This window comes from Bombus impatiens, unplaced genomic scaffold (assembly GCF_000188095.3).
Source record: "Bombus impatiens unplaced genomic scaffold, BIMP_2.2 scf_0418, whole genome shotgun sequence".
Classification (NCBI taxonomy): Eukaryota; Metazoa; Arthropoda; class Insecta; order Hymenoptera; family Apidae; genus Bombus; species Bombus impatiens.
In genome coordinates, this window is record NT_176837.1 from 3,093,275 (window position 1) to 3,106,713 (window position 13,439).

At 38.9% G+C, this 13,439-nt stretch overlaps 1 protein-coding gene across 5 annotated transcripts in view; it reads left to right on the plus strand.

Moving 5' to 3' along the window:
• LOC100740902 (protein groucho-like) overlaps positions 1–13,439 on the plus strand; it is a 177,714-nt gene that overhangs the window by 115,573 nt on the left and 48,702 nt on the right. For all 5 annotated transcript variants that reach the window (XM_033321281.1, XM_012386843.3, XM_003490270.4 and 2 more), the window contains one exon: positions 10,488–10,625. In XM_033321281.1, coding sequence (XP_033177172.1) covers positions 10,488–10,625 — 138 coding nt within the window. The remainder of the gene's footprint in view (positions 1–10,487; positions 10,626–13,439) is intronic.

The window sequence follows — 13,439 nt, forward strand, 5'->3', positions numbered from 1 at the left end:
GCGAAAACACGGCGCGGTCGCGCGAACGCCTCGTACATCCGGCGCACTCCACAAGCCGCGGAATATTGCAATCACGCGGACGTTAGCCGGGCTTTACAGCGAGTGTAGCCAGTGTATAGGGGCTTACCAGAAACCAGGGAGTTAGCCGAACACGCCGGTTTATTTGCTCGTGTAGCATAATACCGGCAAAGTCCAACGAGCAACTGCTGGTTTACTCGTTAGTGCGAGTAACGGGCCGTTTTACCGGCGCGTGTTCCCAGCTTCTGCCAACTCTCCGCCAGCATATCGAGCTAAACGTGCCGCCGTTTCTCCTGTAAACTTTCCGCTCTCGCTTATAACCCAGCCCTGCTGATCCCCCGCTGTTGCTGACTCTTCAATTAAACATTTCGCAGTGCGTCACGCTATATCTTCACCCGCGACCATGTCGTTCTCACTTGAAACGTTTTCGTTTCACCCTTTGGCCGACGGTAGCTTCCGAAACACATCAAGTTTCACGGCATTTGAGATTCCCTTTAAGAATCTCCAAGTCTGAATGTGTTTTGGAATGTGGGAAAATTCGTGGTTTTATCACTCGTTTGAGAGAACTTTTCTACGCCAAAGTTGGAGAGGCATCAAAAATATTTGTATGAATATCTAGAAAACTAAAGGCGAGCATTAGGGCTTATAGGAATTATCATATTTGCTTCAAGACTGGAGAGAATTGAGCAGTCGTTGGAAGAATATCATACAGCTCGAGAGTTTATACGACGAAGAAAGTATATTAAAATTTATCCTCTTTTTTTTATTATTTAATTTGTACTTTACAATTTGTCCAGCTGGACATTTGGTAAATTTTTCTAACTTAATTGCTAAATAACATGTGGATGGCTCCCCGCCGTGGGTACCATCTTCGAGTTTGGCTATTTTATTTCTTTAGTGACTTCAGTGGGGTATTTTCTTTGTAGTTTTCTTTCTATGAGAGTTTTGCACGCTTGTGCAGCCAACTGGTTTGAATGTGTTGCCGTTCTTTCCTTGTATTTTTCTGCGTACCTGCCGATTTCTTCCTGTCTTTGCGTATATCCTCATTTCTGACATTCCATGGGGCATTGGCTATTGTCCTCAGCATCTTCGATTGTAGGGACTCTAGTTTATTTATGTGGCTCATTGCTGCTGTCCCCCATAGCGGTATTCTGTACGTCCAAATTGATTTTATTATCGTTTTGTAGATTTTTAGTTTACTTTCTATGCTGAGTTTAGAGTTTCGACTAGTTAGCCAGTACATCTGTCTTCTTTTTATCCGTATTTTGTCTGTAATTGATTTAGTATGTTGTTTCCATGTAAGTTGTGTGTCTAAGTGGAGTCCTAGGTATTTAACTTGTCTTATTTGTGTTATGTGCATGCCATTCAATTGGATATTTGGTGGTTTCCGTTTTCTTAGCGTAAATGTAATATGATTGCATTTACTGAGGTTTGCTTTTATTAGAATTTATCCTTGTTAAGGTTTTATCTCGTAATAGAGAGAAAGAGAGGAAATGCGTGGATGAATGTATGCGTGGAAAAATATATTTAAGCAAGTTTAAGTACAATGGCAGCGTTACTTTACGAAAAAGCTTCGAAGCCATGAGTATTTATACAATTACGGAAAACTCGTCTGTCTGTACCTCGTCGTATCATCTGTGCAAGGCATGTTCCTAGAAAACTATGAGCCTTGAGAGGCCCTTCGAATTGATTTAATGCTAAACAGTACTCAATGGCTTCCAGGACTAAGAAAGCTAAACTTTAGAAAAGATGTGGAGTTTTCCTTGAAGTGGAACCCACTTCAACAACCCTATAAAATACGTATAACTCTGTATATAAATATAAAAGATCATAATCTACATTAAATGCTCAATCTTGAAGCGAAGAATAGAACGTGGCCTAAGTTGGTACGACTTTTGAGCGAGAGTGCATCAGTAAAATTAAAAGAATTATGAGCCTGGCTACACGTTTTAAAAATCATTGAAAGTCGCCAAGGCGTGTCCTGATCGATATACGTAATTACCAATTGGTTTAAAGAGAAATCTATTTTTGAATATAGAAGTAAATGCTCGAAAATATTGGAAAATTCTTGAATGATTACGACATACTCCAATAGAGCTTTTCAACGCGATTAACTACTACTACGCACCAGAAACATGATAAGTAAAGTGTTAAAATTAAATTAACGGGCCACGTACTATTTCTGAGCTTAGTTTATGGTACATAGATGTTACAACGAGGAATTCCAACACAAACAGCCATGTACCACCTCAGATTTTGTTATCATCACCTTTGTAGTTACGCCCACGCGTGTTTGCTCCCCGAAAGCAATAACAAACAATGTTTCAACGCAACAGAGTTTGCGTTAGCCGAAGTGAAAAGAACGTGGGCCAAGCAAAACATCGAGTGCGTCACACGTACTATCATCTTGATCTCGTTTGATTATTTGTCTGCAACTAGAACGCACTACTCCTATAATGATTCCAAAGAATACATTTGAAAATCTCATGTATATATCTTACGCGTATCATTATTTTTTTCTCCGGATATTTGAATTTAAATCTTTTGAAACGAGATGAAATACACAGTTTAGAACGACGTGGTTGCTTTAACGAAGAAGAAATTTACGCGTGGGATAATGACGCGTCTTTATTCGAGTATCAAGGCGTTTGAAAGTTTCGGGGATAAAAGATCCTATTTATAATCTACACGGTGCTTTCACGTGGGTCGTAATGACGCGCAATTTCAACGCGTGGGAGGTCGTAAAGAACACGCTAGTTACGAATAAACTGTTTATTGAAGGCAATAACAGAGCACTTTTCGGCGATAAAAAGCTAAGGAAATACGAGGCCAAGGAAAGCCGTGGGTATAAAACAATAAAGCCGTGCAAGAGTTTCGGATTTTATTCTATGATCTGCCAGTGGTTATTCGATACTTATCGTCTTTCCAGCTTTATACTTGATGTATCAACGGTGATATCACATCTTATGTATCGTCTTATTTACGATATTAACCTTTTGCCGATGTATCTTGAGGAATTACAAGTCGTTTGAATTTCTTTTATAGATTTGAATCTTTCTCTTAAAAGATAAGGGGTAAATGAGATGTGCTGCTGGTGTATTGTAACTAACAAAAAAAGTATCAGGTAGATACCTACAGTAGAAGCCGATAATTGATAGATTGCGAATGTTCATGAAAAATGTAGCCACATGTATTTCAATATGTAAAATCTAAAACCTAAAATGTAGTTCATTAAAAAAAACTTTATTTAATTAATTCACAACATTTTAAACATTTTCCAATCCGAAATAGATTCTTCGATAAAATCATTCAAATCTTGTAACCCTGGTCATTTGAATCTGAATCACTTGATTATTGAAATACGAAACTCGACGATAGTTTACACGATAGTAAGATAAAAAATATGAAAAAGATTGAAACTCAAAAATTTGTTTCTCTTTTAAAAATTATCCGCAACTGATCGAAGAAATGGAAGGAAGAAACACAGAGCGAAGCTTAAACCCCCTCGTGAAACATAATTACGAAAGAAAATGCAAACCAATAAAGACATTCCAGATTTTCCCCAAACATTCTTCGATATATCTGCCCGAACTTGATCCGCCCTCAAGCGAAAAGGAATCAGCGTAAAGTTGGACGACGTGGGATCGTCTTACCTCTGGAAGCGGGATCATTGAGATTCCTGGATGTTCCCGGTCGGAGCGTGGTATGTATTAGATTATCGGCTGTATATCGAGCTTCGAGGCTGGCTGTCGATAGAAAGCGGGAATAGAAGTAGGTGGCGGAAGAGCATTCGGTTCACGTCATCGTTTTACCGGCGAAGAATTTTATCGGCGGCACTTTGTCGCTTTGCATTTTCATGCTGCGAATGTTGCTGCCAGCTTTTAGACGGCTGCCGGTACAATGTTATACGAGAATGCCTATTTCGCGTGGTTCCGACACACTCGAGCACGCACACGATCATATGAATACAGGTCGACGTGGAAACGCGAGTCGAGTGTAGGCGGCACATCAGGCGAAGTGCAGGCACTTTGCTAAAGCTTCTTGCGGTTTTCGTGATATTACGAGCCACGCCGCCGCCGCCTCCTTGTCTCGGCATGTCCCGACCCCGTGCTATGCGCACCCAGAACCAAAGAGAAGAGAATAACAGTCGATCACAGGCTAAAACCAAGATTCTTACACGCGCTGCTGCATATCTGTATCCCGTGGTGTTTGATGCACTGTTCGTTCAGGGATCATTGATGAAATGGATGGAGTATAGAGACGTAGGCAAAGTTGTTTTATAATGTGTAGAAATTATAATCTGTAGGTGCATAATGTGGTTTCGATATTCGGGGTATGTGTGTGTGTGTGTGTGTATGTAGAATGACTTGAGTAAAAGAGAGGGAAATTTGTCAGTAAGTAATAAGTTCAGAATAAGTTTTTATTCTGTTTTTTAAATTACGTAATTTTGGTCTGGGAGAAAATTCATTTTGAGAAATTGTTAGTTTCTCTAATGATGTTTTCGGGTTAACGTGTGTTACTTGAATACTCATAATCAACATTTTAATTCTTAGATATATACATTCTATTCTGTATACATATGTATATTATTTATAACAATTGGGAGATCCCTGATATGAATACATAGTATTTATCATCAATGATACTGTAACCACACTAGACTTGAAGACAATCATTGAAAGAAAGGAACAAGTGCAAAGATTTTGTATAAACATAAAAGCGACATGGAATAAATTTTCAAGATAATCAGTAGCGAGCTGAGTTAAAGATTCTTTAACGAACCTATCATTTTTACAAAATGGTAAAACAATTATTTTGTTGTAATTTTGCAATGGTCCAACTATCCGTATAAAAGTACTTCTAACGAAATACGATAAGAGCATCTAATATCCCTAAAATCATTCGCATGATAAAGAAAAAAAAGACCAGCCCCTGTTGAAGTAAATTTTTGAAGATGGAGATCCGTTGGCAATTTCTGAATTGAGAGAAGCGCCTTTTGCAACGGAAAAGGGACACGTAGCCGGTCAGGCTGGCAATCTTCTTGGTCCAATTTGGCTCGGTAGGGAAAAATTCATTCCAACCAAGGTTTTCATCTCTCCCGTGTGAAATCCGGGACAATGAGAGCTGTGCTAGCAGCACCAAAACTCTCCCTCGTCCTTCCTTTTGCCCCCTTCTCTATTTCCCCTTTTATTCCTTTCACCCTTTTCTTCGCGCACCTGCTAAAGCATCCGAGCCATTCATTATTTCCTTGGTTACCTCTTCAGCCGGAGAAAACTTCTTGGCAACGCAATTACGTCTTGTACTGTCCTCCCTTAGTCGTGTTGCACTCTCTCTTTCTCTCTCTCTCTCTCTCACCTCCATCCCCCTCGATGGTTCACCCTTTGCACGCAATTTTTCTATTTCTTTTTACCCCGGGATTCTTCTTTTAACTCCGGTGGCTTGATTATGCGCCGTGAAATTGTATCAACGCGCTGGAAATTAACGCGAAGCTTGTTGTCCCCTTGGCTCCCGCGGCTACCGCGCCCATTTAAAAGGCGAATTTTGCACGCGACGAACTTCGAGAATGCAATTTGAAGAAGCTTTTGTGGAACGGTAACGAGCGTTCCCTTTGTTCTCGCCAGCCAACCGATTTTAAATAGAAATAGCCATTGGATAACGGGATAAACGAAAGATTGCTACTTTCCCAGTATTTAACCAAATTTTCCTCAGTCTTTTTTTTATTCTTCTCTTTTTTCTTTCTTTCTTTCTTCTTCCTTTTTTTTTGCTGAGTTGTGTGGTTATAGAAAGTAATTGGTCTCTGAATAACGTTTCCAAAGAAACAATGAAACGAATGATAACAACGCAAGAGATTACGATAGAAGTGCAAATCGTTCGAGTACTTATCCGTTCTCAGAAAGATTTCTCTTACATAAGGTTCTAGGAAGATCCCAGTTTCCAATTGTTTTATGAAACTGATCGACACCGCAGCTTACGAGATTTGCATTTGTATAATGAACACTAGAACTACCGATAGTTAACACGAAGCTATTTCTACCCAAGTCAGTCAAAATGACTGGTCTTTAAAAAATACGTAATAATAGAATATTTTTATATTTATTGATTTATTACTTTCTTACAGAATGTAGTACATTTTTGGTATTATTAATCGATCTGGGACCATGATCCCTAAAGGAGAGTTGGCACATTTATAAAATCGTAGAATCAGTCATTTTGACTGGCGTTAGTATAAGTAGCCTTGGCTCAAAATTATTTTGAGTTTGAATACATAAAAAAAAAACAAAATAAAATTCATTATATTATTCTTTCAGTTATCGTTGCGAAAGTCATTACATCATTGTGGAAAAAAATATAACATGAAGCAGGAATTTTCAAATAAAATTGTAAAACCAGCCCATGTGACTGGCGTGGTAGTTCTAGAAACTTGAAAAAATAAAAGAAATCCTTGTATCCTAATCGAGAGTTTTTATTTTGAACTGAAAATAACATAAAACATCAGGAAATTAACAGAATCCTATATGTGTTTTCCTTATGCCATTTATTTCTGGTATTTATACCTTTGCTGACGTAGTTGTTCATATAACTATAGCGAAACTAGTGAGAGATGGTGGCCGAAAGAGTTAATTTATCACTTTAGCGTATAACGTTCGCGAATTATACGCGAACGCGTATCTTTCGAACGTCTATATCTATCTGAAAGCAACGAAAATCGCAATATCGTGTTCCTCGGTTCGTGTTTCACCGCTCGGTACAGTTCATTCGTGGATGGCGCGACTCATTCTTCCGTACGTTATAATTAGTGGTCTAATGACTAGCACGCAGGGAGGACGACGGGTAATTAAAACAACTCCCGCCTTGCCTCAATTCTCTCCCTCTACCTTGTCCTCCTTCTTTCCGGTCGCTCGCTCGTCAACTCGCAGGCTCGAGAGAGGGAAACTTGCCAAGAATTTTAGTGGCCGCGATATTTCAATTAGCATCCAGGGCTTGTTTGAGCGGCAGTGAAAACAACTGCTGTCAGGCCGCGATGCTTGCGTTACCGTTGCTGCGAGACGTTCTGACGACGGGGTGAAACAAGAACTAAAGGGAGAGAAAGAGGTCCTGGAAGGGCTGGTTGCATTTACCAGATAGATCATATCTGCAGTTCGCATTTACCAGTCGTACGGAGGAGCGTCGTGAACCGTTTTCGTAGGCGGACACCCGGTTGTTTTGCTTCCTGTTGCGCAACGAATAAACTTGTTCCGTTTCCGCGATGTTTCCTCTCGTTTACACGTACGCTCCATCTTTGCGAACGCGCGAAAAGCACGGCGCACAGGCGCCGCTTAATGGGTCGCCACCGTCGAGACGCCTCTTTTGCAACCCCTCGCTGGTAATTGGGGTGGTGAAGAGCCAAGTGGCATGAATTTCTGAGAGCGCATGGGGAGTCTTCAAGGTTTTTAATTTATTTCGTTTCAGTTTTTTCTCGTACTGTGTACAATCTGATTTGCATTTGTTTGCACTCGCGATCAGAATTCTGATACGCAATGATTAAGAATTTTTTTAGAGGATTCTAGCGATACGCAATGAAACTGAATGAGTTATGTTCGCGCTTAGGTATTTTTTTATCTTTCCAGGCTTTTTAAAATTGTAAAAAGTATGAGAGATACGAATAAGATATACGTAAGAGTGCAATGTCGCTTCCATTTCGCTGGAAATTTTCGATGCTCTGGCTTTTCTCTCGTGATACTCTAGCGGAAGTTCTGCTTTCTTACATTCTTTATAGAACATAGTAGATGATATCGAATTTTTTATAGCATCGGATATGAAACCGAATCAATATAGAAGGAACACGCGATACGAAGTTCCTTTGTGTTGCCGATTATAACTTTGCTCTGTTGCATTATAACGATGTCTTGATTCATAAAATTTCCCTACGTTGTACGCGTACGATATCATTAACTTGCGTCTTTGACTCAAAGGAATTACATTCTTGCAATTATTTCGTGTCTGCCTTCTATCAATTCGATCACGAATCTGTATCAGCTAATTATACGTTTCGTTTGTAAGCAAGTTTTATCGTTTGTATCATATGATCTTGACATTTCGAACTTCAAAGAAAGATCGTATGTTAGGCGGAGATTCATCGGTCCGTTCGATTCTGCGATTCGAAGAAGTCTCTGTTAAATCCTATGAATCGTAAAGCTCGTTTAACTTCCGCGCTCTACAATTAACGGAGCATCTTCGCGCAACTCGGTCGGTAAAATCGATGATTTGTCGCATCGTTAACACAAATGAACCCCGGTGATTTTGCTAGCAGCACCGCTGGGAAGTGGGCGGTGCGTTCAATTATACATTAATCGAATTATTATTCCCAATTACGCGGCGGCTTCATTAAAGTTGAAACCGATTAAAATTCGAGTACGCTGAAACGCGACCCTAGCGTGCAAAATTCAGAATATTCGACGCTAGAGGGACAACAGAAACGAGACATGCGGATACAATATTAGATGAAGTGAAATGAACAGTGATAAATAACAGGTTGTAACGTCACAGTAGTAAATAAGGTGGAAAATAACGATGGGAAATAATTCCGTAAATAATTATGCTGGAACAGATACGTTTATATATCAGTAATTATCGTTACCGGATAGATAATCGGATTTTTCAGGCTGCAAGAATTTATAACAAGCAGATGCAATATTTGAAAATAGAGTTTTAGATTGAAAGATTTCCCAGAATTATTTATGCGTTTATATAAAACGTGCTTGAAATTTTTCAGTAATTTTTGTCAATACCATATGAAGAGAGAGAAAAAAATAATAAATTATATTTCAATATTTCCTATCATTTACAGACAAACGATTGTTCCACTCTCTTCGTAATTTTAAAAATCTCTGTTCATAATATCAATACTCCGAAAGATATTAAAATATTACTTGTTTTAATAGTTCTTTTTACAAAACGTAAGTATTGTTCGTGTCATTTCCTTCCGACGAGTAAAATTATCCAAGTAATTTATTTGATTCTCGAGAATTTAATGTTAATCGTGTGCTTACCTAATGAAATTAAAATATTGATAAAACGTTGCATCAGTTTGTCTTCTAAAAGTCTCGTATATAACAAAGCTTTAAACACGGTAATCGAATATTCCAATATTCATAAACCAGAAAACACACCAAGGCTCCTTTCCACATCCGAGTAGCCACATTCTTCCAATATTCACAACCAGAATATGCAGAACGTTCACAAAAGAACAATATATTATGGCAAAGAGAATCTGCAACCGCTGGTTGCTGCTTTGATCGTATGAAATAAGGTAAAGGCTGGCTTCACGCACCCTTACGAGGAAAACGAGTACAGTACAAATGCAGGTGTGCCATAACCGGCCAAGGGTGTTTACGACACCCTCCGGTCAGAACAGACTGACGGGGATTAAATTAAATCCACGCTGAATCGGCGGTAGCGTGGCCTCTCTCTTTCTCTTTCTCCCCCTTCTCGGTTCAATTTTCGTCTCGACCGATGCCAACGGGCATTACCTGTATCTGCCATCACTTTGGCCGGAAATTAAGGTCGCCCGGTGAGCTAGAGAAGTCACGTGTCGCAGCAGTCCACCGGAAAACCGCCAAGTGTTCCGGACAACTGAGGAACCACTTGGTTCATCATTGTTAATTCGTTCCTATACGCCCGATGCATTTAATTATATCAGTGTCAGTATATCTTGGAAGGTGAATTACGTATTAATTGATAATAAGAACAGTTTGTACAATGTAATTTTTACGTAATTTTCAAACATGTCCTCTTTAATCCTACGTCCAAATTACGAACTTTTTCTTTCGAACTACAAGCAACATTTTAATATCGTAATATTGTCGGAATATCTTGAAAATTATGGAGGCAATGGAACAATACGTCAGCTTGGCAATCAAGTGAAAGTAGTAGATCAGAGAGAATGTAGGAAAGTGTAGGGAATTTTAAAATTGAAAAATAAAGAAACAATTTTACAGAAATCTGCATACGTTGAATCTAACTTGGCATTAAATCTATTAACAAATAAAAGTTACATAAAGGTTTTTAACATTCTATTTAATGCCCCGGTCTATAAATTCTCGCCGAATACATGCTATCACGCGAATTCGAGATAATAGCAGTCAATTACCCATACGCATATCGCGAGATTGACGCGAGAACCACGATATAAATCACAGGTCGACGATTCGGTCGAGCTAAACGATCAATCGAGAAAGCGAGTGGACTCAATAAAACTCGAATTAAGTAATGTACACGCGTTCGATACGACTGGTGTCACGCTCGATGATTGATACCGTTGGAATAACCGCGTGAGGAGAAAGGCAAAGAGAGGTGAGCGTGGGTGAATCATAGAGAGCGAGGGAAAAGGACAATCGTTATCCGAGCTCAATTACGGCGAACATGGTTCGTCGATCAACCGTAAAACGATTTACCCTTTAATAAGGATCGTTTCTCCTTTCTATTTTCAGACAGAGATAGCGAAGAGGTTAAACGCCATAATTGCTCAGATCCTGCCGTTTCTCTCCCAGGAACACCAACAACAAGTCGCTACTGCTGTTGACAGAGCCAAACAAGTGACCATGACCGAACTCAACGCCATTATCGGGGTGAGTGCACGCCAATGGAAGATAAATTACCCGCTCGTGATACACGGCCGTGTGTATCACGACACACGGTTACACGCGTACACGATGTATACGTTCGTAAGTTTACTCGGTCACATGAAAATTTCGGGCAACATGGAATTTCGAATGGTGAATGTAGCGAGCCAAGTGTTATTGCTGAGGATTGATATCCAAATTGATAACTTGTTTTGCTGTCGTGAGAAGAAAATTATTTTTTTTTTAAATTAGTAGGATTTACATATCTATACAGTTGTTTTATAAGTTTTCATAGAATCTATACGTTAGTATATTTTTTATAAAACGATTAAATACTTAATTTCATCGAACGTGCTTATCACACATTGAAATCATACTATGTGCTAGTGAAATCTTAAATCACAAGCTACGAGTTATCGATATTAATAAATATCATTATAAATTCACATGGTTCGGTAACAAGTCATATGAAAGTTTGCAGGTAAATTTTATAGATTTATATGAATTTAAAAATCGTAAAAAAGAAGGAATTATAACGTGTTGATGTTATTTATTAAATTAGCTATTGTTATTCTATTACGTATTAAATTATCGTGCAATATTAGAAAGAAATTATCGCTACTCGGGTATTTTATACAACGTTTAAATTTTTAATTTATTCAACGGTATTTAAATAATCGCACAGATCGCTTTTATGTGATACTGGTTCTGATACAAATTCTAACCGAATTAGACGTTTATGAATATGTAACAAAATGAAGCGATAATGGCAAGCGATTAATACAAACCATAAATTAGGATCGGTTATATTTAGCTTATTATCGTACATTATAATTGTGGATGAAAGAGAAATACACCGCAACATATGAAAATACAAGTGTAGCTGTACGGTATGCTCATCATTTCCCTGTTTCCCAATTCGCTACGATTAAACAGTATCGTGCGTATACATTTATACATCGTGTGACGTGATATTTGTATTTACCGCCAAATCTATCCAACGACGCTTCCAATAGCAACGTCGAATCCGCAAATTAATTATTAAGCGTGGCCGATGACACGAAAAACAAACACGCTGGCCAACAATCGAAGTTTCTCACGAGCGATCGAAATTGAAGGGATTTCATTGTTCCTCTAATGGAAAATCGATTTCTGTTCAAAACAAAACCGCTCGTCTCGAATCGATCTGGCCGCCGAAAAAATGATTTGTGAACACGGGGGAAAATTTTTTTTTGCTCCTCATTTTTTGTCTCCTTTTTCCTTTCTGTCATTTTTTTTTTTTTTTTATAGCAGGATCGGTTGTTATTTTCATTGCGCGGAGTTATCGAAACGACGGATAGATAAATTTCTAAATTGAAAACGATTGCGAGGCGATAGGAAGGGACACCGGGTGCAAAACGGTCGCACCGTGAAATTCGTTACGAATCGGGGAAATTTGTTGCGAACGAAACGAATAAAGTTATTCGTCGCAATTACGCGTTTTATTAGTCAACGATTGTCGTATCGTTGTTATTCGTTGTCGGTGTCAAACTCTAGTTTATAGCCAGCAAGATTTTACGTTGTTATATGAGATACGAGTTGTTCGACGCTTTATGGGCTTCCAGTTTTAGCAAACCTTCATGAATATCGAATAACGTTTGATTCATATTTCGGTCATCAGAGTACTTATTTTATGAAACATTTGACACTCTATCTATTTGTTTGTATATCGTATTTCGCGTGTTGGCGTACAAAGCGTTTCTAATTTTAATATTCAATTTTCAATATTTACGACCACGAGCATTAGCAGATCAATATAAAAGCAATTACGTTCTCCATAATATGCGACTGAAATATCTCTATAATACAGGTCGTATATTTAGCCGACTAATTTTTAGCGTTTAAATTTTTCAATGGAACCTACGATACGTGACACATTGAGAATATAAAGCCAGACTTTTTTACGAGTATGCGGAACTTACAGCATTTATTTATTCCGATAAGCTGCATTAATTATACAAAGTCGAAGGGATTCGTTCTTTTCAAATCCAGATAACAATAAAATGAATTGCTGCGCCAAATGTTTCTGCTTTGCATTCATTTGAAACAACAAATTATTTTGACTCTAAGAATTAATGTACTTCTACTCTCGATGGAAGATTTAAATGTGCAAAAATGTACAGATTGCACATAATGTATATAAATGCACAAATTATTTAGCTGTTTGAATATTTAGAGGATGCAACAAATTTCTATTCAACTTTCGTTTCTTCGATCGATCGATAAAAATCTGAATTTGCATAAACATCCGTAGTTTGCTCATATTAAACAACGAGTTAGTAAGAAAAATCTACCAGAGATAATACATTTATCTCCATCGTGTCTTATCGTTGTTGTGAACACCGCAAAAGGTTACAGCAATCGGCCAGAGAACGCAATTAATTTCTTCCAAAGCCAAACAGGGAAGAAGCCCCAACGGTGCGCGCGATCATCGAGGTGGACGGACCTCGAGGAAAAGTTCAATCCGCCACGATGGGGTGAGGGTGGAAGAGCTGGTTCGGCCGCAAATCCCCTTGGAGGAAAATTTACGCGAACTCGTTCGCGGGCGTATCGGCGTGTAGAATGGTCGGTGAATACACGGGTCGGGTCTGATTCGCGTTCAGTCCGGCGTGAAACGCATTCGCGGCGAATGAGAATCCCTGGTCGGTGGTAGGAGGAAGCCGATGCACGCCCGAGGAATCCGAAAGCGGACGGATGGATACGATCCTGGCGAATCCCGAATCCCGAATCCTCCTCAATATTGCTCGAGCACTCAATTTCCTCCCTATTAAGCCGCCGGCT